The sequence below is a fragment of the Apis laboriosa genome, unplaced genomic scaffold (assembly GCF_014066325.1).
Source record: "Apis laboriosa isolate Shangri-la unplaced genomic scaffold, ASM1406632v1 scaffold34_cov151, whole genome shotgun sequence".
NCBI lineage: Eukaryota > Metazoa > Arthropoda > Insecta > Hymenoptera > Apidae > Apis > Apis laboriosa.
In genome coordinates this window covers 1227972-1253923 of record NW_025222928.1, presented here as the reverse complement: position 1 = coordinate 1253923, position 25952 = coordinate 1227972, and the positions used below count along the sequence as shown (strand labels likewise).

At 28.9% G+C, this 25952-nt stretch overlaps 6 protein-coding genes and 1 long non-coding RNA gene across 15 annotated transcripts in view; 4 read left to right on the top strand and 3 right to left on the bottom strand.

Annotated features, from left to right (window-relative positions):
- Positions 1-427: 427 nt before the first annotated feature.
- Positions 428-2931, top strand: LOC122715313 (bifunctional arginine demethylase and lysyl-hydroxylase PSR). The gene is made up of 6 exons (XM_043937405.1): positions 428-809; positions 1274-1479; positions 1580-1862; positions 1991-2346; positions 2414-2646; positions 2766-2931. The coding sequence occupies exons 1-6, from the start codon at positions 737-739 to the stop codon at positions 2791-2793; spliced, it is 1179 nt and encodes a 392-aa protein (XP_043793340.1). The 5' UTR covers positions 428-736; the 3' UTR covers positions 2794-2931.
- A 136-nt stretch (positions 2932-3067) lies between these two features.
- Positions 3068-12663, bottom strand: LOC122715312 (kinesin-like protein KIF21A). Of its 4 annotated transcripts, none has more exons than XM_043937404.1 (16): positions 12306-12663; positions 10725-11109; positions 10058-10504; positions 9878-9986; positions 9578-9781; positions 9193-9491; positions 8820-9063; positions 7812-8713; positions 7400-7749; positions 7147-7335; positions 6952-7053; positions 5654-5822; positions 5481-5586; positions 4841-5395; positions 4477-4744; positions 3068-3436 (listed from the first exon to the last, which is right to left on the bottom strand). In XM_043937404.1, exons 1-16 carry the CDS (start codon positions 12338-12340, stop codon positions 3358-3360), a joined length of 4443 nt encoding a protein of 1480 aa, XP_043793339.1. In that variant the 5' UTR covers positions 12341-12663; the 3' UTR covers positions 3068-3357. The 4 variants fall into 4 exon arrangements, with proteins under 4 accessions (XP_043793339.1, XP_043793338.1, XP_043793336.1 ...); XM_043937403.1 differs by having other exon boundaries at positions 6952-7071; positions 7147-7323; XM_043937401.1 differs by having other exon boundaries at positions 6952-7071; positions 12306-12662.
- Positions 12664-13282: 619 nt separating this feature from the next.
- Positions 13283-14636, top strand: LOC122715314 (40S ribosomal protein S11). The gene is made up of 5 exons (XM_043937406.1): positions 13283-13346; positions 13581-13706; positions 13806-14011; positions 14188-14312; positions 14534-14636. The coding sequence occupies exons 1-4, from the start codon at positions 13335-13337 to the stop codon at positions 14309-14311; spliced, it is 468 nt and encodes a 155-aa protein (XP_043793341.1). The 5' UTR covers positions 13283-13334; the 3' UTR covers position 14312; positions 14534-14636.
- A 700-nt stretch (positions 14637-15336) lies between these two features.
- LOC122714680 (lysM and putative peptidoglycan-binding domain-containing protein 3) lies at positions 15337-16656 on the bottom strand. 2 transcript variants are annotated; one of them, XM_043936248.1, is made up of 3 exons: positions 16483-16656; positions 16108-16330; positions 15337-16037 (listed from the first exon to the last, which is right to left on the bottom strand). In XM_043936248.1, the coding sequence occupies exons 2-3, from the start codon at positions 16306-16308 to the stop codon at positions 15498-15500; spliced, it is 741 nt and encodes a 246-aa protein (XP_043792183.1). In that variant the 5' UTR covers positions 16309-16330; positions 16483-16656; the 3' UTR covers positions 15337-15497. The 2 variants fall into 2 exon arrangements, with proteins under 2 accessions (XP_043792183.1, XP_043792184.1); XM_043936249.1 differs by having other exon boundaries at positions 15337-16022.
- A 21-nt stretch (positions 16657-16677) lies between these two features.
- Positions 16678-17289, top strand: LOC122714682 (cytochrome c oxidase assembly factor 5). Its single transcript, XM_043936252.1, has 3 exons — positions 16678-16833; positions 16945-17046; positions 17122-17289. The coding sequence occupies exons 1-3, from the start codon at positions 16726-16728 to the stop codon at positions 17161-17163; spliced, it is 252 nt and encodes an 83-aa protein (XP_043792187.1). The 5' UTR covers positions 16678-16725; the 3' UTR covers positions 17164-17289.
- Positions 17290-18275: 986 nt separating this feature from the next.
- LOC122714679 overlaps positions 18276-25952 on the bottom strand; it is a 31861-nt gene continuing 24184 nt past the window's right edge. For 4 of the 5 annotated variants that reach the window (XM_043936244.1, XM_043936245.1, XM_043936242.1 and 1 more), the window contains 4 exons: positions 21048-21209; positions 20003-20261; positions 19619-19912; positions 18276-19507 (listed from right to left, as the gene is read on the bottom strand). In XM_043936244.1, the coding sequence (XP_043792179.1) occupies positions 19293-19507; positions 19619-19912; positions 20003-20261; positions 21048-21209 (930 nt within the window). In that variant the 3' untranslated portion in view covers positions 18276-19292. The remainder of the gene's footprint in view (positions 19508-19618; positions 19913-20002; positions 20262-21047; positions 21210-25952) is intronic. The other variant, XM_043936243.1, reaches the window with a different exon arrangement.
- Positions 23002-25913, top strand: LOC122714685. The gene is made up of 4 exons (XR_006346687.1): positions 23002-23136; positions 23206-23419; positions 23550-23905; positions 24374-25913. It is a non-coding gene; the product is annotated as an uncharacterized LOC122714685 (long non-coding RNA).

Here is a 25952-nt window from a genome sequence, read left to right as displayed (position 1 = left end):
TAATGAAATTAAAATCACGAGAGAAAATTATTTTTAGTATTATATTTTAATGATAATAATTTTGTAACATATTTATGCTTATAAAAATTTCTTTTATTAACAAATTGGAATATTAAAACATATATAATATTTATAATTTATTTTTTAATATCGAATATTGTTTCATTTTAAATAAAAAGTTATTTTATTATTACATATTATGACATATATATATATATATATATATATATATATATGTATGTATGTATGTATATATATATATATATGTGTATATATATGTAGAAAAGCGAAAGTTACGATATCGATATTTCTAGAAGTGCAATTACATTTACGGAATGACCTATTGGCAGAACATGGTATTTGTCACGTAGGCAGTTGCATTCAAGAATCAGCGCCTCTGTAGATAATATATAGAACTTAGTTCTACTATTTAAAGTCATCTTGTTATAGTTAATAAAAATGCTATATAACACATTGAAAATATATTTAATAGAACATATCATGAAGTTAAAATTGAAGATTATTATTTTTTAAAATATTAAGAAAAAAATACTTAATATTTCATATATTTTATGTGAAAATATCGGATGTTATTTTAATGCACCTTACGGCATTTATGTGAACTAAAAAGTACAGTTACCACTGAATGACGTGTTACACTTATTTCTTGAATGTAAATTGTAAATATATTAAAAAAGAGAATAGTTTAATTAGGTAACATAAAAAACGTGTAGTCATGATGGATGAACTGAAATTAGATCACCGTGCTAAAAAGAGGATCAAAGAGGTTAAAAGGAAAGCTAGACCAGGTAAACATGTCATAACCTAATTTATAACCTATACGTTGACGTGATATGGGCGTAAATTATTTTTAACAAACAATTGTTCTTCACGAATTATTTTATATTACTAGTATGACTAGAAGTAATTGAGACAACGTTTGTCTTCTTGTGACGCTCGTCGTTATAAACAGAATTTGGATATGTGATACAAGACCGAACTATCTTTGCCGACCTTGGATGATGTAACTCCAAATTTACTGAAAGTATTACGATAACAATATAATACAATGCACTTATACGTAAATAACTTACCGTTTCAATTGTTGTATAAGCATTAAATATTCTTTATTATATAGTATCAGTAATACATACAAATGCTAATAAACCTTCATTATTTATAATGTAATCTATTATTTTTATATTATTAAAATGTCCTATTTTTTTAAATCATTTTTTTTCTTTCCTATACAAAAGTCAAATATTTCTTCTAGAACTTGGTGATAAGGCAGCTTGGATCCAACATGGCTACAGCAAGAAATTTGAATCTTTTTGGAATTTTACGGACAATGTGGATCGTATTGATGAATCCAAAGTATCTACAGAGGAATTTATAGAAAAATATGAGAAACCTTACAAGCCTGTGATAATACAAGGTGTTCAAAATGGTTGGAAAGCCCAATATAAATGGACTATAGAGGTATATATTTATTAAATTATTTTGTTTCTTATTTAGAAAATATATTTAATATACTTAATATTAATATTATCTTTTTCTAATAATTTTTTTTTTAATATAGAGATTAGTAAAAAAATATAGAAATCAAAAATTTAAATGTGGCGAAGACAATGAAGGATATAGTGTAAAAATGAAAATGAAATATTATGTACGCTATATGCTTAATAATGAAGATGATTCGCCTTTGTACATCTTTGATAGTTCCTTTGGTGAACATCCTAGACGAAAAAAATTATTAGAAGATTATGTTATTCCTAAATATTTTCGTGACGATCTTTTTCAATATGCGGGTGAACATCGAAGACCACCATATCGCTGGTTCGTTATGGGACCTGCAAGATCTGGTAAATATTTTTCTTTTATATTCAAAAAAAATTCAAAAATTATTAAATACTTAAAAAAATATGCATATAACTGCTTTATTTTAACAATTATTTTAAAAGTACATTATGAATAAGTAATATAAATACAGGTACAGGCATACACATAGATCCATTAGGAACAAGTGCCTGGAATGCATTAATTTCTGGACATAAACGGTGGTGTTTATTTCCTACACATACTCCAAGAGATCTTTTAAAAGTATCAGCAGCTGAAGGTGGCAAACAAAGAGATGAAGCTATTACATGGTTTTCCATTATTTATCCACGTACAAAATTGCCTACATGGCCACAAGATTGTTTGCCAATAGAGATTTTACAAAATCCTGGTGAAACTGTTTTTGTTCCTGGTGGTTGGTGGCATGTTGTTTTAAATCTTGATGAAACTATAGCGGTTACTCAAAATTTTTGTTCGCGTACAAATTTTCCAGTAGTATGGCATAAAACGGTAAAAATATATTTGTTATGCATATTACATATATATATGTTTTTATATTTTAATAATATTATTGTAGGTGAGAGGAAGACCAAAATTATCACGCAAATGGTTAAAAGTACTCAGGGATAAAGAACCAGAATTAGCAGCGCTTGCTGAAACAATAGACGTAAAAGAAGATACAGGCGTTGCTAGTGATTCTTCGAGCGGTTCGTCAAGCAGTTCTTCAAGTAGTAGTAGTAGTAGTCAATCAGAAGAAAGTGCAGATGATAGTGGCCAAGAATCATTAACAACACATAAGAAGAAGAAGAGGTATAAATTTATTTTATATGTATTTTTTACCAAAAAAAAGTATATTTAATATTATTATTAATCCATTTATTTTTTAAATTACAAGTATAATTAGATATAATACTGTTCCAAATTTTTAGAAGAAAACTAAATAACAGCCAACCCTGACAATATCAAGCATTTGGGACCTACAAAAACCTCAGACTGTACAGTATTAATCAACAATTATTGTTTGTACTAAGAGTAAATATTATAATTATTACCACCTTTATGTTCATAATAAAATAAATGCTAGATAATACCAAACTTGTCCTTATTAAATAAATTTGTTTAATTCTTATACTTAATTCGCGATAATGCACTTAATTTTTGCTAAATCAATTTTTTTTTTTATATTAAGTCTTTGGATTTCATATTTCTATGTACTATAGAAATGTTTTGTTATTTAAAAATTACATTTATAAATTGTATATCTATTAAATGCTCATATCCATTAAGGCAGTACACGCGTAACTTAAATTAAACAATATTTAAAATATATATTAAAAAAATTAGTAGGCAATAAGTCAGATGCATTATCATTATAAATTCTCGCATTAATTATCTGCAACATTATAAATTAATTAAAACAAATTAACAAATAAATCAATATATCAAAATAATCAATAAATAAAAACGTGTAGTTTTTTGTATTATACAAAATAAATATAACACTTTCAATAAGTGCATATATTAGCTTTTTAATGAGTTGCTTCTCTGGAAAGTTCTTGCATCTCTCTTATAGTAGCTCCATAGCCTCACCGTTCCATCACTTCATGTTGGTGACCATGCAAAGCACCAAATTGGAGTGTAAACAACATAGAAGCAAAGTAATAAAAAATTAAATTAAATTTTTATATTCATCAACTTACAAGTTAATGATTATAACAAAGTATTATTTTTTACTACATTCATTCAAATGTTTTACATAGAATACATTCATAACAGCACTCACGCTATTAGTGATAAATTTTCACTAAAAATTTGCATAAATATTTTCAAAAAGCAATACTGGTACATAGCTTTGATAAATACAAATGCGGATTAATCAAGAAATATGAATCTTAAAAAAAAAATTATTATTATGCTCAACAAATCTAATGTATAATAACATGTATAATAATATCAATAAATAATTCGAAATTTAAGGCGCATTGAATTACATTTGAATATATAATCACATATCAAAGCATTTAAAGCAAAAAATAAAGTTATTATGATTTCATAATTTCATATCCTTTCATTATATTGAACATATATAATATTATATATATTATATTTCGAAAATACTATAAATGTATAAATATTAACCAATGAAATTAATGGCATGTATTTATAATAAACATGTCCACACATTTTTATAAAATAGCAAAATGTGTTTGGACAAGCATGCACATTACCACATTAACAATTTATAAATGCAAAAAAATATTATGCAACAAAACAAAAAAATAAGTTAAAGGGAAACTGTGGAAATAGACATGGAAAAGGAGGAATCAGGAATACGCCACAGCTTCACCTCTCCAGAGCTGCAATCAACATTTAAGATGTTATTCTATTCAAAAAAAAAAAAAAATATAAATACTGAACCCGAGCAGATATTTTAATTTATATGTATATATTCATATATAATTAAAATATAAATATATTTTTAATATAATAATATATATATATATACATATATATTCAAATAAAATATATATATTCAAATTTAAAATAATACACATTTCTGCATTGTAATTATTTATATTATATTTCCAATATGCTTCGGGTCAGTTTAATGTAAACGATAATACAAAAAAATATACTTACTTGCTTGCAGTAAAAACATGTTGCTGATTAGTTATTACAGCATTGATAGCAGTATTATGTGCTTTAACTTCTCCTATTGGAATACATTCTGCTTGATCCTTTGGTATAGACCAAGCCTTTAAAACTCCTCCTCGACATCCTGATATCATTACAGATCCATTATTAATCATACATAAACCCAAGATCCAATCTTTATGAGCATTATTCAGTGACTGCACTAGTTCCATTCTGCTTAGATCCCATCGTTTAATACACATATCCCTTGAACCTAGAAAAGAATTCATCATTGGAAGAGTTTATTAAGTTTTAAAAATATTTCAAGTGCATATTAAGAATCAATATTAGAAACGATTTGTAAATATACCAGAAAATAATGTTAAATCGCATGTTGTCAAACACTGAACGCCATCATAATGTGGTGGTGCTAAACTGACTGATTGTCCGGATGCATTTGCTTCAACAAGAGATATTAGATGATCTTTACTGCCTGTTATTACTCTACCATCATCTGCGACAGCTAAACACATTACTGCTGCCGTATGTGGTGTACTTAATCTTCCAATATGTGTTAATTTACGAAGATCCCATACTCTGACTTTATCACTAGATGCGGTATATAATTCTTGTTCATCTATACTGAGAACCAAATCATTGATAGTTGTTTCACCAACAGGAACTTGAAGCATTCTAGATGGGGTTGATAATGCAATTGGTCCACTTTGAACTTGACCAGAGGAAAATAAAGTTTTTACACAATTGTTGCCAGTCCGTAAATCCCAGACCTTCACATAAGCAGAAGAAACACTGAATAATAAATTATGAATTGGTGAATATTTCACTGCAACGACGTTATTCGGATGACCACTTAATGTAAGATTTTCAATTCCTGTTCCTAAGTCCCATACTTTTACAGTTCGGTCTAAAAATATATATAATTAATTTATAAATAATATTAAAACAGAATTTGTTTTTAAAATTTCAAAAATTTGTTTTACATCATATACCTTTTGAACCACTAAAAAGTAAATCTGAAGTTGCACATATAGTCAGAACTGCTTTACCATGTCCTTCAGCTACGTGAGAGCATTGCAAGATTGCACGTGGTTGTGTCTAAAAAAATTATATATATAAAAAATATCATATATATTTAATAAAATGTTATTCATATTATTATTACCTTGCCTTGATATTGAGAAATAATTCCTTTCATAGGTTGTGGATCTGTCGATGTTGGTTGTCGACTTGCAGTCAATCTGGAGAAAACGTTTTCTTCTCGACTATTGAATCGTCGGTATGTAGTTGGAGATCCAGGAGGTGATGATACATCTGTATGTGCTACCTGTTCCCTAGTTGAGGGTTTGTTTTGTTAGCGTGTTAGTCGGGTATTTTAATTTTATTTTAATCCAGGATGAACTATATTGCTTTGAAACAAGATAGATCATGCAAGTGCATTATTATAAGATATAATCATAAATTGAATATAATTAGTAACAATATTGTTGAATTATAAGTGTATGAATTTATACAATATTAATTTGTTATAATTATATACATTAGAATATAAAAAAAATATTACATATCAATATTTGAAAAATAAAAAAAATAATAATTAATGACAAATATGTGGAAAAATTAATTATAAGCAATACACATCATGATTTATTACAAAAAAATATTAAAAGTAAACAAATAAATAATAATCCACCAAGGGGCTTTTCAGAAATATTTTAATAGGTCAGTGCACCTTAAGTGTTTGTGCTTTTATTTATTAATTGACATGTATACAAAATGACTGTTTACATATATACAAATTTATAATCTTTTTGTGAAACAATATTGCTTCATACAAATAGAAATTTTGATAACATTTATACATATATTTATATTGAAAAAAAAGATAGAAATATATATAAATATAATACATTAAATTATTTTGAATTAAAACAAATTTAATAAAATACCTATAGTAAGAACAATAAATAAAGTGTTATTATTATTAAGTTTCTTCTAAAAACTTAAGAATTTTCAAATGCATTTTACACATGAAATATAAAATATATAATTAAATTTTCTCTTTTAATATAACAATTCATATATTATTAATCTTATTTTATGAATTATTAATTTGAATTTACACAAAATTTAACAAATTTTCATGATAAAAACAATAATAAAAATAATGTTTTAATTAATGAAATAAATCAATTTTTTTATACATATTTTTCTTTCATTAATCTTTCAATAATTTTTTTCTTTTTAGTTACAATAAAAAAAATTACGTCATTGTTTTATGTTGGCTATTCCAAATAAAAAAAAATTAAAATTACATGAAGATATCAATTAATGCACTTGTTTATGAATGATAGAGATTTTTTTTAAGAAAAAAATTTAATCAATAGTGCATGAAACAAGGCATCAACACAAAGATATACAAAAAATATAAAAATTAAAACGTGCTGCAGAATTATCACTCACATAGAGCCTCCACCAGGATGAAGTGGTCGTCGCAGCGGTCTTGGTGATGTACTATCACGTCGACTTAAAGTCGGAGATCCACCAGTTATATTACCATGACTTCTAGTTAAGACCAATCCTCTTACAAATAAAATTTTTTTATTTTGTATATCAAATTATATGGTGTACAAGTAATTGGAAAATAATTGAACTTACTTTAAACTACCAGGCGCACTAGGTACTCTTGTAAGTGGATGGTTATGACTTTGACTTTGTTCTTCAGTTCTTAAATTATCTGGATTAGCTTGTACTCCATAAAGAAGTTCTTGAGGTTGTGTAGTTCTTCGTCGAACTTTATTATTACGCTGTTTTTCCTCTCCAATTATAACTTGACTGTAATTTTCACTAATATTTTGGATTAAATAAATTATTTATTCAAAAAAATATTAAAAAATATTACATAACTTACTTATCTGGTGATGAACTTCGTGAACTAGGAGGACTATAATTCATTGTGTTATGATGATTATTTGTAAGAGATAAAAGATCTCTATCTCGTAACACATGTTCTAATAATTGATGTTGCACATCACTTTCTTGTGCAACTTGATTTAATCTCGATTCCATGTCCCGAACTTCAAGTTGCTTTTGAGCAGCTACGCAACTTTGCTCAACAGTAAACGCTAACATTCTTTGTAATAAATATTGAGCTTCGTCTACTGACTGAATTGTTGATATAAGAGCTTCAACGCCAGGTTCTCCTTCACCTTCTCCATCTCCCATTTCCATCATATCGCGTTGACATTCGGAAATACTATCCTATAATAAATAACATAAAATAAAGTAAAAATAGTTTTATTAATATAAGAAAAAAAAATTACCTGTAAATAACTAATTTTACTCTTCACATTATCAATTTCTTCGTCTATATCGGTTGTGTCTCCTCTCGAATTTGCAATAGTATTTCTATGTTTTTGAAGCTTTTCAAGTTCTCTGCCTAATTCTTCTCGTTCTTGTAGAAGTCTTTCCATTTCTCTCTCTGTTTCTGCTGCTGCTTGTTTAGCTAATGCTTGCTTGGCAATAGTTCTTTCAAATGTTTGCCATCTTTGTTTTAATGCTTTTGGATTGATTAATTTAGGTGGTGCTCTACCCGCTGCTTTTTGACTTAGCCCTCTGTCTCGCTTTCTTAATGCAGATACTTCTTCTTGTTTACGCCTAAGTACTACTTCTTTCATTCTTTTATCAGCTTCAAGCGTTCGAATCATATTTGCATTCTTTCTGCTTTCTTTACGTAATTGTGCTATTTCTCTATTACGTCTCAATTCATTTTCTTTATGTTTCTGCGCTTCTTCACGCATTTTATTCAAAAGTTTTACTTTTGCTCGTTTCATTTCGGCTAATTCATTTCGAAGACCTCTTAATCTATTTTCATTCTGAGATTGACTTTTGAGTAATCTCGCATGTTCTTTTTTTGCAGATTGCAAAAGTCGTACTTCTTTTTGCATAGCAGAAAGTTTCTTTTCATATTCATCACGTAATTTTTTTACTTTTTCTGTTGGTGGTGTTGGTTGCTGCTGTAATGATTGTAATACCTTATCTCTTTCTTCCTGAGTATCTCTGATTCGAGCTTGTAATTGAGCAAGTTTATCTTCATAATGTTGTTTCATAGTTTGTAAACGTCGTTGAGAAAGTTCAAGTTCTTGTATTAATCGTTGTTTTACATCAATATCTGATGTTAAAGCTTCCAATTCACGACCCATAGCTGCCTCTTCTTCATCTTCTTCTACAAAAACATTACATATAATGATTATTTATAAGTAATCATCTTTTTAAAATTTCATAAAAAATATAATATTACATAAATATATGTGTGTATACATAAAATATACCTTTTCTATCAGAATCATCATCAGAATCATCTTCACTAACAGAATCCTGAGTCATTTCTATATCATCACCTTCTGCTTCATCTCCTGTTTTACCAGCAATATTAATAGTATGTGTATGTTGTTCTTTCAATGCAGTTAATGTTTCAATTTCCTTTTGTAATTCTTTTTTAGCATCATTTAATATTGATGTAGAATCACTATGAAATATATATCCTGAATCACCATAAGGATTTGCTGCATTAACCTATGTAAAAAATGTATGTAAATTATATATAAATTAAAAAATCATTGAAAAATTAATTTTAGAGCGATAACATTATATTATTTCACAGAAAAATAACATTAATATTACTTTATATACTCTTATATATACTTGTATTTGTCGTTTTTTCAGTTGTTGATACATAGCTTCAGCTTCCAAAAGACGAGCTCTTAACTCTTCTATTTCTTGCAAATATCCTTGTATTAAACTTGTTACTTCAGGATTTTCAGTTGATGATACCCACTGACCAGCAGCTTTTTCTGCTTGTAGAAGAACATTTTTTGCTGTTAATGCTTCAACTGTTTCTGAAAGAGCTTTAACTCTAGTACGAAGGCTTTGTAATTCACTATTCAACATTTGATTTTCATGCCAAGCATCATTTATACCATCTTCTCCGACAACTCTTTTACCTAAGAAAAAATAAAAATAAATAAACTTTTCAGTTTTTCAAATAAAAGATATATACCACAAAAATCAATTTTGTATATCCATTTACCTTGTCTATATTCCATTAATTCCAATTGAAGCTGCTGTATTTCTCTTCTGAGAGAAGCAATTGTTCTTGAACTCTTATCCTGATTAATTGTAACTTTATTCTTTATATTTCTTGCTCTGTTTGCATATTTCAGAGTACTTAAAGTTTCCATAAAATCTCTATCACTTGGTGAAACACATGCTATCATAACTGTTTGACTATTACCTATAATTAATTTTATATATAATATCTTAATACAAACATAAAAATATTTATTCTATAACTTAACATTAACATTTAACATTTTTAATATTTTATTACCTCCTAGTGAATCTTGAAGTAATCTAGTCAGTTTTGAATCTCTATATGGTACATGTAAAGCTCTTTTTGTTTTATCACCAAGAGCAGAAATTACATTACCTAATGCCAACTATAATGCAAAAAATAATTATGATGATTGAAATATTGTGCAAGTTTCTTAAAAAATTATCAACACATTACCAATCCACAATTTATAGATATCCCCTCTTTTGCTCTATCTCCTGTAGCACCAGTTCTTTTCAATCTTTCTGACCCAGCTAAATCTACAAAATGAAATTTTGCAGTTAAAGTTTCAAATTCACTAGTAGGTTCAGAACCACTTGTATCAACATCAGCATCAGGATCTTCAATTTTTATATATCTTTGTTGCTTTATGTACAGGGTAAATATTGCATGTGATCTTGATGATTGGGTATTCATTTGGGTTGATCCAGTTGTACGTGATAATGCTCCTAATCTTAAATACTCTAATGCTTCTTCTGGACTAGTAACAATTCGTGGTTCCACTCCAGCTAAATGAATATTGCCTGAAGGATCTTCATGAATACGAGCACCACCTCTAGGTCCACCAGGTCCTAATAAATCTTTCAAATCCTCATTATATAACTCTAAAAATTGTGCAGTAACCTATTATAACATATAAAAAAAATTATTTATTTAAAAAAAATATATTACAAGATATTATAAGATATTTTATAAGATATTTCAATTTGATATCATTTTGTTAACATAAGTAAAATATAAACTAAAAAATGTTAAATAATATAATATATATTGTGTTAGAAATTAATTTATACAAAGATACTTCTTCTTTTATTAAATTTTTATTTTATAAAATAATACAAACCTTAAATTCAGGAGGCATTTGTGCACGCTCTCTAGCATTATGTTGTTTTTCTATGATACCATCGAATAAATGTTTAATAGCTCTTGGAATAATTCCAATTATAGTTTCATCAACTTCCACATCAAATCCAGTACCCATAGTATATGTTTTTCCAGAGCCAGTTTGTCCATATGCAAGAACAGTTGCATTATATCCATCTAATGCACCTTCTATTAAACGTGCAACACATGTTTCATAAATTGTGCTTTGTCCTACACCAGTATCAAAAACATAATCATATGTAAAGGCCTTGTCAGGTCCAAGAAAGACTTGGGGTTCTCCAAGAGGTACTTGAGTACAAATTCTACACATGTCAATTACTTCACGTGCTACTTGAGGCCTTATTCTGTTAATAATAATAAATTATAAATTTATAATATTATAATTATAATATATATAATTAATGAAAGATATTTATAAAATTAAATAATGTATATATAAATATGAAATAAAAAAATGAAATCTAATTTTTGTTTTAACGTATATATTATGTTCAATTAACGTATTTATTTATATTCATATTATATTATAATTACATTCTAAATGCTAAAATCGATTCTACGCATCAACTGTTATTATGTATCGTACATAAAACTCCCGCGTAATAAAAGAATATGAAGAAAAAAAAAAATTTAAATATATTTAAATAAAAAAAGAAAAAAATAAATAAAAGAATTAAACAATAATAAACAAAAATAAGTTAAATTATAAAGATACAAATTATAAAGATGAAAAAAATAATGCGAAAAACAAAATTCATTCATCAGAAATCAAGATATAAGTATTCATTATACAACTAGTAATAAAACCTACGCATTTAATTCTTTAAAAGGAGATATTACATGGTTAAAACATTTGCAATGTAATATTGCATAAAAGAATGCTAACAAAATTTTAATTGTAAAATAATTTGAAAAATACGAGAAATATAAATGAAAATATATAATCAATAATAGAAAGAAAAAGCAATATTATTTTTATAATTTATTACATATTTGTTACTAAAATCTAAATTATGTATAATTAATTTTAAAAAAATTTAAAAAAAATTATTAATTATTATTGAATTATATGGATGTTGACAATTGATTTATATAATTGTTTTACTAATATTTGGAGAAATCTGTAACCATTTTGAAATGCGAAATGGTCTACATAATAAGATTTTCTAAAATCATGAAAGTGTAACATGAATTGATACATTTTATAATTTTTTATTAAACTTACAATCATGGACTTCTAAATTTAAAAAAAAAATATATAATATTAAATAAAATACATCGAGAACAAATATACAATTATATATATTAATTATAAAAATACTAAAATATACTACAGTCATTAAAAAACTTTTTGAATTCGATTAATACTTCGCGCAAATTTCAAAGTTAAGTTAACTGAATATCATCAATGTGATAAGTTGTCATCGCATAAAATCATTAATGTTAGTTTGACATGTAGTCTAGTCGACACTACAGCGTCTTTTCAAAAAAAATATTTTAATGATTTGATGTTTTAATATAAAAAGTGCACTGGACTTACCGTACGGCAACGCGTACACTCGTATCATCAGACATTTCGATGTTAAGTATTGTGCAATTCTTTAAGACGTAAAAGCAACAGAACTGAAGAAATCAACGAGAAATTACAATTAGGCTGAACTATTAGGCGACAGTTATAATATTTCAATACACGAATATACTGAATGCGCACGCGTTATTAGATGCGGTGGTTGTGAAAATTCCGCATTTTTCGTCGTGGACGCGCGCATAGATAACCATAAAATCCACTCAAACATGTCTCATAACGAAAAGAAATCTCTATCCTAGTCGCGTCAACTTAAGGATTGTATAGATCCTGAACTGAAATCATACGTGACAGACATCTTTAATTCTTTATGACTTAAAGTGACTATGTGCATCATCTGTTGATGGTTTTAAAAACTACTAATAGCTTTATCAGTTAGAAATTATCGACTGTTTTCTATTCTTTATTAATTGTTAATTTTTAATTGTTGATAAATATATACAAATTAAGTTAATTAAAATACATACAATATAATTTTTATTCTAATTATTAATACAAAATGTACATGATATGCAATATTTTTTCGTGTTACATGCAACAGGTTACAGATTTTTATTTTATATTTTTTTTATTTTTATATATATATTTAAATTGTAATATCCTATAATATTCTCATTTTTCTTAAAATTAATATTTTAAAAATTGATATTGAAAACAAAATTTTATAGCATCGTGTCTCTTTTATATCTGTGTTAAAATTTTTATTTCATCTTATCCTACTTTGATGATATTTTTCATGTATAAAAGATAGCACTGACGATCTGATTCTTACTTGATTTTCTATTATTTATTTTCTTTATGTTAATTTCATTTATAATATTCTGAGAAAGCGCATTTATAATATTCTGATTTCCAAATTATTACCTATCTCTATTTTTTCCCACTAAAATGATAACTTATTTTCTAATGTTGGTATACCTGAACATTTATAGATATAAGATAGCGTTGGTCACTTTTCCGGTTACGATCTTTCAATATAACAAGATGGCTGATCAGGTACGTATGCATTTAATAATAACAATATGTATGCTTTTTTCATATTTATTTTCATTATTTATGAAATATAATTGTCCACAAGATTAATTTTATTATCATAATTTATATTGTATATGTAAAAGATTGGTTAAAAGATTTTAAAAATTTTGCAAAAAGTTAATGATAATATAATTGCTGCACGTGGTTAGAATATTTAAATATTCAAATAAAAGTGAATGTATTATATGCTTTTAGAGTGAACGTGCATTTCAAAAGCAACCTACGATCTTTCTTAATCGTAAGAAAGGTCTGGGTCCCAAAAGACGAAAGCCTATGAGGTATAGTCGTAATGTAGGTCTTGGTTTTAAAACACCTCGTGAAGTAAGTATACAATTTATGAAAGGTAATATAAATTTAAAGATAAATTTTAATAATACTCAAAAAGTGCATTATAATTTTATTTTTAATATTATTTTTTAGGCGCTTGAAGGAACCTACATTGATAAAAAATGTCCATTTACTGGTAACATTTCTATTAGAGGACGCATTCTTACTGGAGTAGTACAAAAGATGAAAATGCAAAGGACCATTGTTATACGTAGGGATTATCTTCATTATATCAGAAAATATAATCGTTTTGAAAAACGTCATCGTAATATGAGTGTTCATCTTAGTCCTTGCTTTAGGTTTGTTTGAATAATTTTAAAAAATTATTATTAAGATTATATGATGATAATAACGACGGTCTTCTGAAATATAATTTGAAGTAGTTCATTTATTTTCTGAAAAAAAATTGAATTTTATATTCGTGACAAAGTTTCTTTTCTTTTATTATATATTATTATATTAATGTTTATTACAGAGATGTGGAAATTGGTGATGTAGTAACAATTGGTGAATGCAGACCACTTAGCAAGACAGTTAGATTTAATGTTCTGAAGGTTTCAAAAGGAACAGGATCTAAGAAAAGTTTCAAAAAATTTTAAGGTTATAAATATTATAATTTATAATTATTAATAAGATTGATTTTTTTTATAAATTATTGAAAAAAACAAAAAAATTCTAAAATGATGAAAATAACGACGGTCTTCTGAATTTATCAAAATGAACGACATTATATCGTATTCTGAATATTTCAAAAATATCATTTCAATATATTTCTAAAAAAAATTCAACATTCTATTTTTATTTTATTTTTTGTGTTACAGGAAACATCAACAATATTAGAAAGAAAAGAAGGAAGTTATATAAATTATCATCTTGACTTGTATCTTTTCATGTTACAAATTAAATAAACATTTCTAAATAAAATTTTTTATCATTTGTTTTATAGTTACAAGTAATTTCAAAATCACAAAAAATGATAATTAGTATTTCAGAATATAATATTTTGTACATATTTTGTACATATTATGTATAATATTTTTTACATAAATATAATAAATATTAGAAAGGTTATAAAGTAAGTCATAAGTATATATGTTAAAAAATATATTTTTATAAATTTTAACGAGAAAAATATTTTATCAAAACAATTTTTACATTCTAAAGCACTTATTGTCAATTAAGAGACATTATATTTAATTACAAAAGAGCATATTATATCAATAGAGTATATAAATTCATCACAATCATCTTATATTATTAATATATTTTTTTTTCAATAATATCAATATAAATAAAAATAATTTCATATCGTGTGAATTATCGAAATATTATTAGAAATTAAAATAAGATATATAATATCCATTAACATTTTTATACAAATCTTTATAAATAATTCAACTGCCAATCAGCATATCTTTGGCGATTCCTATTTTTAAATGCTGATATAATTAAAGAAAAATTTATGAATAATTACAAAGGCACTATGTACTGTGCTATTTAATATTATTTCTGATATTTAATTAAAAATTAATGTATATATTTCATTTATACAGTTTAATATATTATACAATTAAATATAAGAAAATAATATCTTATTCATTAAATATCATATATTTTTGCCAATATTAGCAATAATATTCAAATCAAATTTTCAAATTTTTATATAGTCTCACTCATATAAAATATAGCCATCTTTAACTGATTAATATTGCAAGTTTTTATGACTGCTATTATAACTCTTGTACTTATTATATCAGCAATATATATTTTTATTTAAAAAAATAGCTAATGATTATTAACTAAATGATTTTTAGAAGAAAATTCAATTATATAAAGTATATATATAATAGGTCCTGCAAAACCTAATAATAAAGAAAATCCAAGAAGTTGTGTCCATGATAATCCACAATCATCACCAGAACATCTAAATGTTTCTGTTAAATGAGGGTTTTTTGTATTATTCTCTGTTGAGGTAAGTAATTGATCACATTCTGAATTGATAATTTCTAAAGAATTACTATTGTTGTATGATGATAAAGGTTCACAAACAGAATTTAATATAATTGTATTAATTTCTGCCTTTGGCAATTCAATCACAACAGGATTTTTTATCACATTTAATAATGGATCTGCCATTACTATATTTTCTGTTTTTTCATCAGGAGTAGATATACTTACTTCTCTTCTGTCTAATTGATTATTTTTTTGATCATGTTCTAAGGTTTCAGTCAATAAAGAAAATGGTTGTATAGGTACTTTGATGAATCTTCTTGCATGTATTTCATTTTCTTTGTGAATCTTGTTGATTCTCTTCAATTCAGAAATCTAAAAATATAACTTCTCATTCAAATTTATTTTAAATTATTCTTGAATTGATTTTTTTTTTAAACTTTACCGTGCATCTATACCGTAATGCCAATGCTTGTAATGTGTCTTCTGATTTCAGTGGAACATATATAACTTCCACCTTACGTGGCAATGATTTATTACATTGTTGCAGAGAAATAGTTTCTTCATCTCCACTATTTTCATCATCTGAATATAAAAAGACATAATGTGGGGAACCATCCCTCTGATTTCCACGTTGATAAACCATTTGTCTCAAAGAAATCTTTTTGCTATATATACAAATATAATTTTAAAATCACAAAAATATTAATTATTAAAAAATTAATAATTTATTAAAAAAAATTTTGAAAAGAACACATAATTTGAATTATATATATGATCTGTCAAATTATTATTTACGACTATCAAGATTGTCAATTACCTTACACTTTTTACTTGACACAAATTATCTTTGTTATCTTTTATTGTTCTTTATGTGCATTGTTCGAATGTAAATAATATTTCTAAATAGAATTACTAGTTAAATTTTGATAAAATGTAATTCTTTTCACAAGTCACATATGCGTTGTATCTTATAAAATAAAAAGAGGTTAAGGTATCTATTAATTCTATGATACAATACAACACATTCACATGAAATATTTTCATATTACTGCATATCAAAATGTTTGGATTTCAGGAAGAAGGTGAAACTTTAAAAGATAAATCAAAATGTGCTCATTTACGTGCAAGCTTGAAAATGTGTTTATTGGAAACAGATTGTTGTAAAATAGTAAGTTATGAAATTGTATTATTATAATTATCCTAACCTTTATTTACGATATATTATGTTTATAAATATTCGAAATATGACTTGTAAATAGATTTATTTATTTTATTATAGCAAAGACGAACTCCTAAAGATTGTCTTGTAAGCATGGATCCATCTGTTCCTGAAGAATGCTATGCAATACGTCAAACATTTTTTGAATGTAAACATTCAATTGTAAATATTTTATTTAAATAAGTGATATAATACAATAAATAAACAAGTAAGCTAATTTTAATTTGTATATTTTAGATTGATGGAAGACGAAGATTTAGAGGACCTAAAGGTTATTAATATTTAATCATTATATATATATAGAAAATAAGGCAATAACAATCCATAAGAAGTAATATTAGAAGTGATTTATTAATATTCTGTTATTATTCGTTGTACATGATATAATAAATCCTATCGTAATTGCGAAATATCAATGTATCATACAATCTCATTTTGTTCGACGAAACCTGTCAGGATCCCGCGATCGAATTCACAGATAGAATTTTATTTTCTGATACGATCGCAATGTTACCCTGAAGAGGCATTACTCCTACGTGGAGCAAAAGTATTTTCATAAACAAACTTGTGCAGACAAAGAATCGTTTTTTAATGGTGTTTCTCCTTAAGAACAAAACCAATCAATCACACCTAACATAATCAAATCACGCAGTCACGCGGTCTCTTGTGCCGCGTTCAGTCGCATACGTATTTTTACGAGTGTATCGTTTCAATCGCGATACACGTGAGGATCACAGTAAAATCGCGAGTTTATTTCTCGTTTGTTCGTTCATCTTATATTTAAAGAGCATCTTGTTCCACATTTTTGTTTCAGCGAGTACGAAAGGACGTATTTTAATAAGTTATACGTCGTGGATTCTTAAAAATCTACGTTAATTGATCGCGCCTGCGCAATCATTCTAGCTATTGTCAGTATGCAACAAGCGTATATTGACTATACGTTTTTATTTTTATTTTCTCGTCTTTTGTACTACAATATCAAATTTTGCTACTCGTTCTCTTTCTAAAAATTCTACGGGCACCTAAGAAAGATCTGGTAAAAGCTTTTCCCACATCTTTCGATCGATTTATTTATTTTTCCCGGCAAAAAAAGACCTATTCTTCCATCGTTAACGTCAAACAAAGTATAAATTTAAAAGTTAAACGATTGTGTCAATTGATTTTGTTATTCTAGATTCGAAATCATAATTCATTCGTGAATCTTGTCATTTGCAATCAAAACCCGCGAATATCGATAATCCAGTAAAAAAAAAGATATGTAATATCAAATATACGAATGCAATTAGTAAAAGATTAGGAGATTATATTTATAAACGGGTATTCTTGATCTGAAAAGGCTCTATCAAGTTGAAATTTTTCTTTTCTAACAGATCTTGAAAAAGAATGTAGCATTCTTAAAGAGTACTTTCTTTTTTTTTTTTTTTTTTTTTTTTTTTTTTTGATTAAGAAGTATTCGCGACATTCTCGTTACATTCGTTGTGATATATGCGGTAATAGTTCAAATATCACAGTTTTTCAAGTATATGATATGTAGTTTAGCGATTTAATCGATAGTCTTCGATGTAGTAATAAAAGTGTCTTGCAAATCTCTATATTATGTACATGCAAATTGCACTCAGTTATCGAGCGACGCATACGCTCGCATAAAATGTTGGATGAAATATGTAAAATCGAAAAATACAAACTGGCCAGAGGCATAGCTAAACGGGTATGCAGCCCGAAGCGTAGATTTATCATTGAAATTTCTCTAAAGCGTATACGAACGTGCCTTAATAAAAATTTTTTACCATTCCGTTGTAATCAGAAATCACGAGATAAGTAAATTTTTGATTTTTCCCATTGGCTGGCCGTTGAATTCTGGTAAAGGAGGAGGGCTCGTTTCATGAAATTATGAGATTTATAATAACGTCGGCAGTACGGCTTAATAAAGTGCTTAATCACATGAAATCCATTACCGCGATAGTATATAGTGCGATATAAGAAAGTAAGTTTATAAAACTGGGAGAATTTGTAAAATGATCAAAGTGTACGTATCATACAAAGAGAGGATGCTAATATTGTAAACACTATTATCGCGGCTCAGACGAAACGAGCCCCGGAAAACTCTCTATTACACAGAGATTATCTTTACTAATCATTACATTTTCATATTTTTTACTGATCAAAGCGATTCTCTTGCTATATTCGAGATTGGAATATTGCAATTGATAAATTTACAACCACGCCAAACCACGCAATACCACAAATTTATGATATTCATTGTATCTAATCATAGTAGATACAACTTATCAACAAAGGCCAGCCATATTTCAAACGATTTGTTATTCGAAATGGAAAGTTCACAAAGTGGCTCTGTTTTGTTGGACTATTGTGATATCGTTGGCGCGTGGTTAGCGTTTCCTGAGAAATCAGAAGCACACCGAAGGTCTATAGAGACCGGTATAACCGCATAAACGGGCACGTAACGCGGGCAACAATATCGCTGCCGCGGAGAGATTGTCTTGCAATTGCGAACATTCGCAGATCAGTAGATACATTTTGTCGCCTTGTGACATGGACTTGTGCAATGTGATTCGCCTCAGGCCCACCGATTTCGGCAAATATCGGTACATCATACGGGCACCTGAAGCAGATATATAATCACAACAAAAATTTAATAATTCATTTGCAAATTAATATTGTTACAGGATAAACGATCAGATGTAATATATTCTAATAAAAGTGAACGATGTACCGGTCCAATAGAGCCAATTTTGCTCGAACTTAAGGCCGTCGTCGCCCTCGAATACTTTAAAAATCGAGACAATATAGCCTGTGGACGGAATCGGTGGTCTGACACCAGGTGGTTCTAGCGGTGGTCTTGCTATGGTGGCCACTTCGTTGAATAGATCCAATGTGTGATTGGCCGCATATCGAAGATCTCGAGGATCGAATTTTCTCAAGGCAGCGCATTGAACCTCGTTATAGAAATCAACGGGATCTGTGTTTTGCTTGTTTATTAAATAATATGTGATGAATGGGAAATCCGCTAAAAATCAATCGAAATTTGCAATTTAATCACAGATTCTCCAAAATTTAACTATTATGTATACTTATAATTTCAAGTAGATCAAATTACCATTTTTCTCCATATTCGTAAGAAGAATACTCTGAGAAGCTGAGGGTGCGATCTCAGCGACCAATTCGGCCGCAGTATCCCGTTGTAGGACCAACGGCCTGGTAACAGGAGACTCGACCAAAGGATCTAATGGCTCCAGAGGTGTCATAAAGTGAGCAAGAACACATTGCTTGGGATCTTCGACTTCGAGAACCGACAGAGGACTTCCTGGTCTCTTTTTGTCCGCGATTGGGGCATGCTGGAACGAGTCGGAATAAAGCTGTAGTTCAAAAAACAATGATTAATCATCTGTTCACATAACTTCTCGATTTTTGTTTGCTTTCTTTGACGAAAACACATTACATCATACGAAACATCTTTTAGAAAGTATCTTTTGAGAAAATAAAATAAAAATAGAAGATATTAGTAAAAAAATTCGTAATTGTAACGCTTTACACACGTCATTTATATTACGTTAATGCGTCATTCATCAGACTTTTGTTGTACACCGTTCGGTAAGTTACGTTTTTGTCTATTTTTACGCGTTTGAGGCCAAGCCAGCAAGGCCAAGCCGTAGCTGCTCATCGAGCCTCTAAGGCCAATAACTCGAGTATTCTGGTTTTATCGAGTGCATTCCTGATTAACGTAGTTTTGTGCGGATCGTTCGAAGGATTTAAAAGAATTCACCAAAAATATTATAGATATACATAATACAATAATGGAATCTATCACAAATGGAATATATCTGGAAATATCTATCTATCGTTTCGAGAAAGCTCTCTCTCTCTTTATTTGAAAACAAATAATCTCGATATGGAAATCAGGCGACAATAATAACGTAAAAGAACAAGAATCGAGGAAATTCTGTAAGTATTTTTATCAAGCGCGTTTTAAAACAGCACTAATTGTGATATAATAGTTAAAATCATCTTGAATTTATAAATGAACATGCATGTTCAAAGTATGTTTGTTGCATAAAAAGTAAAAAAAAAAAAAAAAAATCAAACGCAACGAACGAATGTTGTTTGATGCATGTTCGAATTGTGTATAAATTTTCTTAACATACCGGTACTCCCGCAGGTAAAAAACGTTCGAGAGATGCGAGGGGAATGATGAAACAGTCGCGGTCCAAGGTAGCCAGGGAGATTGGTTCGCCACGCGGAGGGCTGTTCCCGGAAACCACCAGGGGCGTGTATGCGCCAGACGCTCGGTTACCGCTGAAGGAAACCTATAAATGCCATACAATTCGGGATAATTAACTCTGGTGACCTGACACAAACTCGTGTATACACGTACAATTCATACAAATTGACCCGTCTAGTACCAAAAGTTTCCACGAGTTGTGCAGATGAACTATCATGTTCAGAATAGAGGGGCTTCTTGTTTTGAAACTCGCGCGTTTTTTTTTAAAATAAACGCAAGTTTGAATCGAAGAGGAAATTATTTCAATGGAAATGGATGAATATTTTTATTTTTATTCGCGTTTAATTGAAATAATACGTATCATATTTGATCACGATCATTCTCGATATTTAAATGAAAGGAATGGATTCCACTTATAAAGGTAAAATAGTAATTCTTGACCCGATTTTTCATTTCATCGTGATTTTTCAAATATTTCTATTCTTTCAGATATGGCATTTGGACGAAATAAAAGTTTGAATCGAAGAGAAAATTATTTCAATGGAAATGGATGAATATTTTTATTTTTATTCGTGTTTAATTGAAATAATACGTATCATATTTGATCATTCTTGATATTCAAATGAAAGGAATGGATTCCACTTATAATTAAAAGTAAAACAGTAATTCTTGACTCGATTTTTCATTTCATCATGATTTTTCAAATATTTCTATCCTTTCAGATATGGCAGATTTGGACGAAATAGATGGATGTCTAGTGTTTGAAGTGCAGACTGGTTGAAAACAAACTTCCAATTTATAATTTATATATAACTTTGATGTTACGTATTTTATTTTAATTTTTCGTCATGACACTACTTAGTACCTGACTTTAAAAAAAAGTACTTTAAAAAAAAAAAAAAAACTGCCACCATCCATAATCTGTAAAACTCAATGGCCTAAAAAAAAAGTAATGAATTTGATGCATGTAAGAGGTCATTTGAAGGTCACATTTGCATTGATAAAATCTTAAAAATTCTTTCAATTTAAAGACAGTCGTTCAATTTTTTCTCATTCCTTTCAACCAATCAATTATACGTAATAACATAATTCTTTCGCTTCTAGTAACCGATGATCGAACCGAAACACACACAGGCCAAGCCAACATCACCAACAACATCGCCAACATCACTGTCAATCGTAACGTCGTGTTTACACGTTGAGCTTGGCTCTGTTGCATTTTTAACAGACGCGTATCCCACGGAACGGCACCCCCGAGTAACAAGTGAACGTTGAAGTCGTCTCGCAATGTAGGTTAACACGATTCCTTTTCCGTTGTTCCCTTCGTTTGTTCCAGCCATTCGACGGTCAGCCATGTGATTTATGAAGACACGCGAAACCATCTTGTCTCGATATTTTGGCCTAGAGCACGACATTTTCGTCCGAAAGGGAGAACACTTTTGCCCGATATTAAATCGAACGAGTTGAATGGAAAAAGGTTAAGGGTTGCGAGATAAGGTTATACACACTGTGCCAAGTACTGTTTTATACTTCACGAAGTTTCTTTTATGGAGCGTTTAAAAATTTTAAGTAAACTATGGTGGATAGTTCTCCTTTTTTTTTTTTTTTATTAGACTGGTGTATATGAAATTCCATTTGTGTGAAAGTAATTTTTCTATGATTTTATATACGTATATATATTCTTTTTTAAATGGTTGATGCAATTAAAAATTTTTTTGATCTAAAATTCAATAAATTTTTACAGTTTTCTCTTAATTTCAGTTGATAGAATGATTGACAATTAGGCAAAATTTGATCGAAGAACGATATCTCATATACATCGATACTAACTCTATTTTTTTCTATCTATAGACTGACTATCTTTATCTAGAGAAAGCTCGTGTGGATCTATAGTAATCTGGAATGATTCATAGTACTTGAAGTAGAGTATCGAGAATATCAAGGTCTCGTTTATTATTAATTAATAATCATCAATGTTTTCTATTACTAATTAAGGATAGGATAAGAATCTAGTACGAAAATTTTAATCGTTAAACGAAAAATTCTTTCCGTTTTATTAACGAATAATGACATTGACTCAGAGTGGAATGTTTCCATCCAAATTATAATAAAACCATCTGGTCGCAATGTTTTTTGGCGCACGTGGCGCATTGGTAATTGAAATTATTTCGCAACAATGAACCACGCAGTTGAAACACAGGATGTATAATTAAAGTTCAAGATCGAGGTCGAGGTATTGATCGAACCTACGCGAAGACTACAAATTTTCTTCCGAGAAGCTAAGAGGAAAAAAAGGTAAATCGTAGTTTTTTACGGAATTTTCGTTGTTCCCATCGATTCTAATGATTCCAACCCGTTACAACTATAAATCTTCATTTAAAGATAAAATACAAAATTTTCATTGCACGAAATATTTTCATTTCAGAATTTATTCGTTCAAAAATATCTCTCCCCTATTGAAATCTCGAGGATATTTTTATAAAATTTTCCATTTTGGGAAAAGTAGAAAATAAAAAATGAAATGAATTATGCAAAAAATAAAAAAATGGATGATATTCTTTTTATAAACCACGACCATTTGTCAGATAAATTTTTATCGGCACGTAAAAACCATTTCGTCACGCTTGGTCCGTGATACTGGCTATGTTTCATGTTTCGAAAGAAGGCATCGACGGATACATTTGCATTCAGGAAACCGAGCCGAATGTTATACCGTTTGTACGCGTTCCGACTTTGCGCTCTATTCCATCGAAGATGTTGTAAAAGTCTGCCTAACGGATGGTGAGCCGCTTTACATTCCACAGAGGTGAATTAATAACCGAGAATTTTGAAATTTTTCCGACTGCGCCTGTAAAACTTTAACACGCTGTAGTTCGCCGCAATGAAAATTTGCCTCTAACTGGAATTTGTCTTAATTTACGAAGCTTTTATTTTTATTTTTTTTACTTTAACACATAGCAAAAACAGTGATTTCTGTTTTAATTAACCGATTATGCGAGCATGTTTTCTGATCATTCAATTTAATAAATGATATTTCAAACGATCAATTTTTAAAAAAAATAAAATTATAAAAAGTATAGGACAAATTTCAGTGTGCAAAAATTTATACACATGATTATTTCTCCTGAATTTTGAGTCTTCAAATTCAAGAATAATATTAGAAACTATCTTCATTCGAATGAAATGACGTATTTCCAGATTGACAAATACAAATTATAAAAACAAATAATAAAAATTATTTTTTTACAGATGGTTCCGGATTCAATTTTTTCTTCTTACAATCAATATCGCAACAATCTTTCCTCTACATCTTTCAAACGTTCCCTCGACAATCTTAGAAAGAAAAAAAAAAAAAAAAGAAGAGAGAGAAAGAGATCCATTTCGACAAGTATCCACCGCAACGATTCATTCGGGAATTCAGGTCCGATTCGAGGTGTGGAACGAGCACAATGAGCGCACAGGATATCGAACAGAGTCGGCCGGCTCGCAGGAAATTTATGGTACCCCGCGAGATCCGCCTTGGCGTGCAATAAGATAGCGAGTTTGCGTGTCGACCAGGAGGATAGAGCGTAGGTGTAAGTTTATGCCGGTTGTTCCGTGTAGGGTACGGCTCCTCGTTTCCTCCATAATTCCAACCGGTCGTGAAACTATCCTGCATGCGCCCTAACTGCGCCTATCTACATGTGTCCGTGTGCATCCAGTCCGAGGCGTGTACTTTTCGTTGAAATATCTACTACTCGTCGATATCTAGCCCCCCTTAGTGGGGCAACCATGTTATAATTTGCGAAACGAAAATAATTTTGGGAAAATAAGAAGAAAAAGGAACACGTCGATGCTGTTTCCTCCTTTTTCAATGAGCTTGAAATACGTTAACGACATCATTTTTTAATTGTAAATATACGTATGTACGTTGATGATGATCGGTCTTAGTTTTTAGAATTATATGCAAAAGTGTTTTTCACTTTTATATTATAGAATTGTAGAATCGATTTAGATTGATTGATTTCATTTTTATCTGGCCGAATCGATGAAGAATTTAAATTAAAAAAATGATCGTAAACTGTTATCTTTCGATGAATCGATGGATTGTAATAAACAAAAATATATAAATCTCATACTTCAAATATACTTCAAGCTCATCGAAATCAGTGAAAAAAAAAAAGCTGATAGTCACGGTGTTCTCTGTATCAGATAAGCAACAAGCTTCAATCGAGCACGATAATGTATCGTGTCCCCGATTTATCATTCGATTGCGTATCGTCGAAACAAGATTTACGATTCTCCTCGTGCATTCGTTTTGTAAGGATTCGGGATTCTCCGCGACGCATCAATTTTGTTCGATCCTCCTCCGTTGGTCAATGTTTTCCTCATTGGATGGATCAAAGAGGTTGATATACGCCTTCTAAAAGGTTTGTACCGCGGCAGAATTGTCGACCATTGATCGGAATTGGGTTTCTTCGATTGTCACGAAGACTTTGGTTGCTTGTGTGGTAGTTTGCCGGATAAGGGAAGGGGGCTGATTAAATTTAACCTACATTCCCTACACCTGAACCGAAGTATTTGATTAGACACGAGCGAACGACCACACGTTTGGCATCAATCTCCCGGATCGAAACGTAACGCGGCGACCAAGATTAATTCCGCCATTTTGGAGAACGATAAAATTAAAAAAAAAGTGATAAAATTACAACGACCTTGAAATGACCTTCTTTTCCACTTACAACAAATTCGAAAAGAAATTTTTCATCCCCCTCCCTATCTGCTCGACGTTATTGGACACGTTACGACGTGATTCGATTATATTTTCTTTGAATTCTCTTCCAAGTTC

Excerpts from the sequence above, each read along its gene's own strand:
- LOC122715313 (XM_043937405.1), top strand. The coding sequence starts at position 737 with ATGATGGATGAACTGAAATTAGATCACCGTGCTAAAAAGAGGATCAAA. Across the intron at positions 1,863-1,990 it reads TATGGGACCTGCAAGATCTG|GTACAGGCATACACATAGAT; the intron begins GTAAATATTTTT and ends ATATAAATACAG. Across the intron at positions 2,347-2,413 it reads CAGTAGTATGGCATAAAACG|GTGAGAGGAAGACCAAAATT; the intron begins GTAAAAATATAT and ends ATATTATTGTAG.
- LOC122715312 (XM_043937401.1), bottom strand. The coding sequence starts at position 12,340 with ATGTCTGATGATACGAGTGTACGCGTTGCCGTACG. Across the intron at positions 11,110-12,305 it reads AGTGTACGCGTTGCCGTACG|AATAAGGCCTCAAGTAGCAC; the intron begins GTAAGTCCAGTG and ends TATTATTAACAG. Across the intron at positions 7,750-7,811 it reads GTAAAATTAGTTATTTACAG|GATAGTATTTCCGAATGTCA; the intron begins GTAATTTTTTTT and ends TATTTATTATAG.
- LOC122715314 (XM_043937406.1), top strand. Across the intron at positions 13,707-13,805 it reads GTTTTAAAACACCTCGTGAA|GCGCTTGAAGGAACCTACAT; the intron begins GTAAGTATACAA and ends ATTATTTTTTAG. Across the intron at positions 14,012-14,187 it reads CATCTTAGTCCTTGCTTTAG|AGATGTGGAAATTGGTGATG; the intron begins GTTTGTTTGAAT and ends TGTTTATTACAG.
- LOC122714680 (XM_043936248.1), bottom strand. The coding sequence starts at position 16,308 with ATGGTTTATCAACGTGGAAATCAGAGGGATGGTTCCCCACATTATGTC. Across the intron at positions 16,038-16,107 it reads CATTACGGTATAGATGCACG|ATTTCTGAATTGAAGAGAAT; the intron begins GTAAAGTTTAAA and ends TTATATTTTTAG.
- LOC122714682 (XM_043936252.1), top strand. The coding sequence starts at position 16,726 with ATGTTTGGATTTCAGGAAGAAGGTGAAACTTTAAAAGATAAATCAAAA. Across the intron at positions 16,834-16,944 it reads AAACAGATTGTTGTAAAATA|CAAAGACGAACTCCTAAAGA; the intron begins GTAAGTTATGAA and ends ATTTTATTATAG. Across the intron at positions 17,047-17,121 it reads TTGAATGTAAACATTCAATT|ATTGATGGAAGACGAAGATT; the intron begins GTAAATATTTTA and ends TGTATATTTTAG.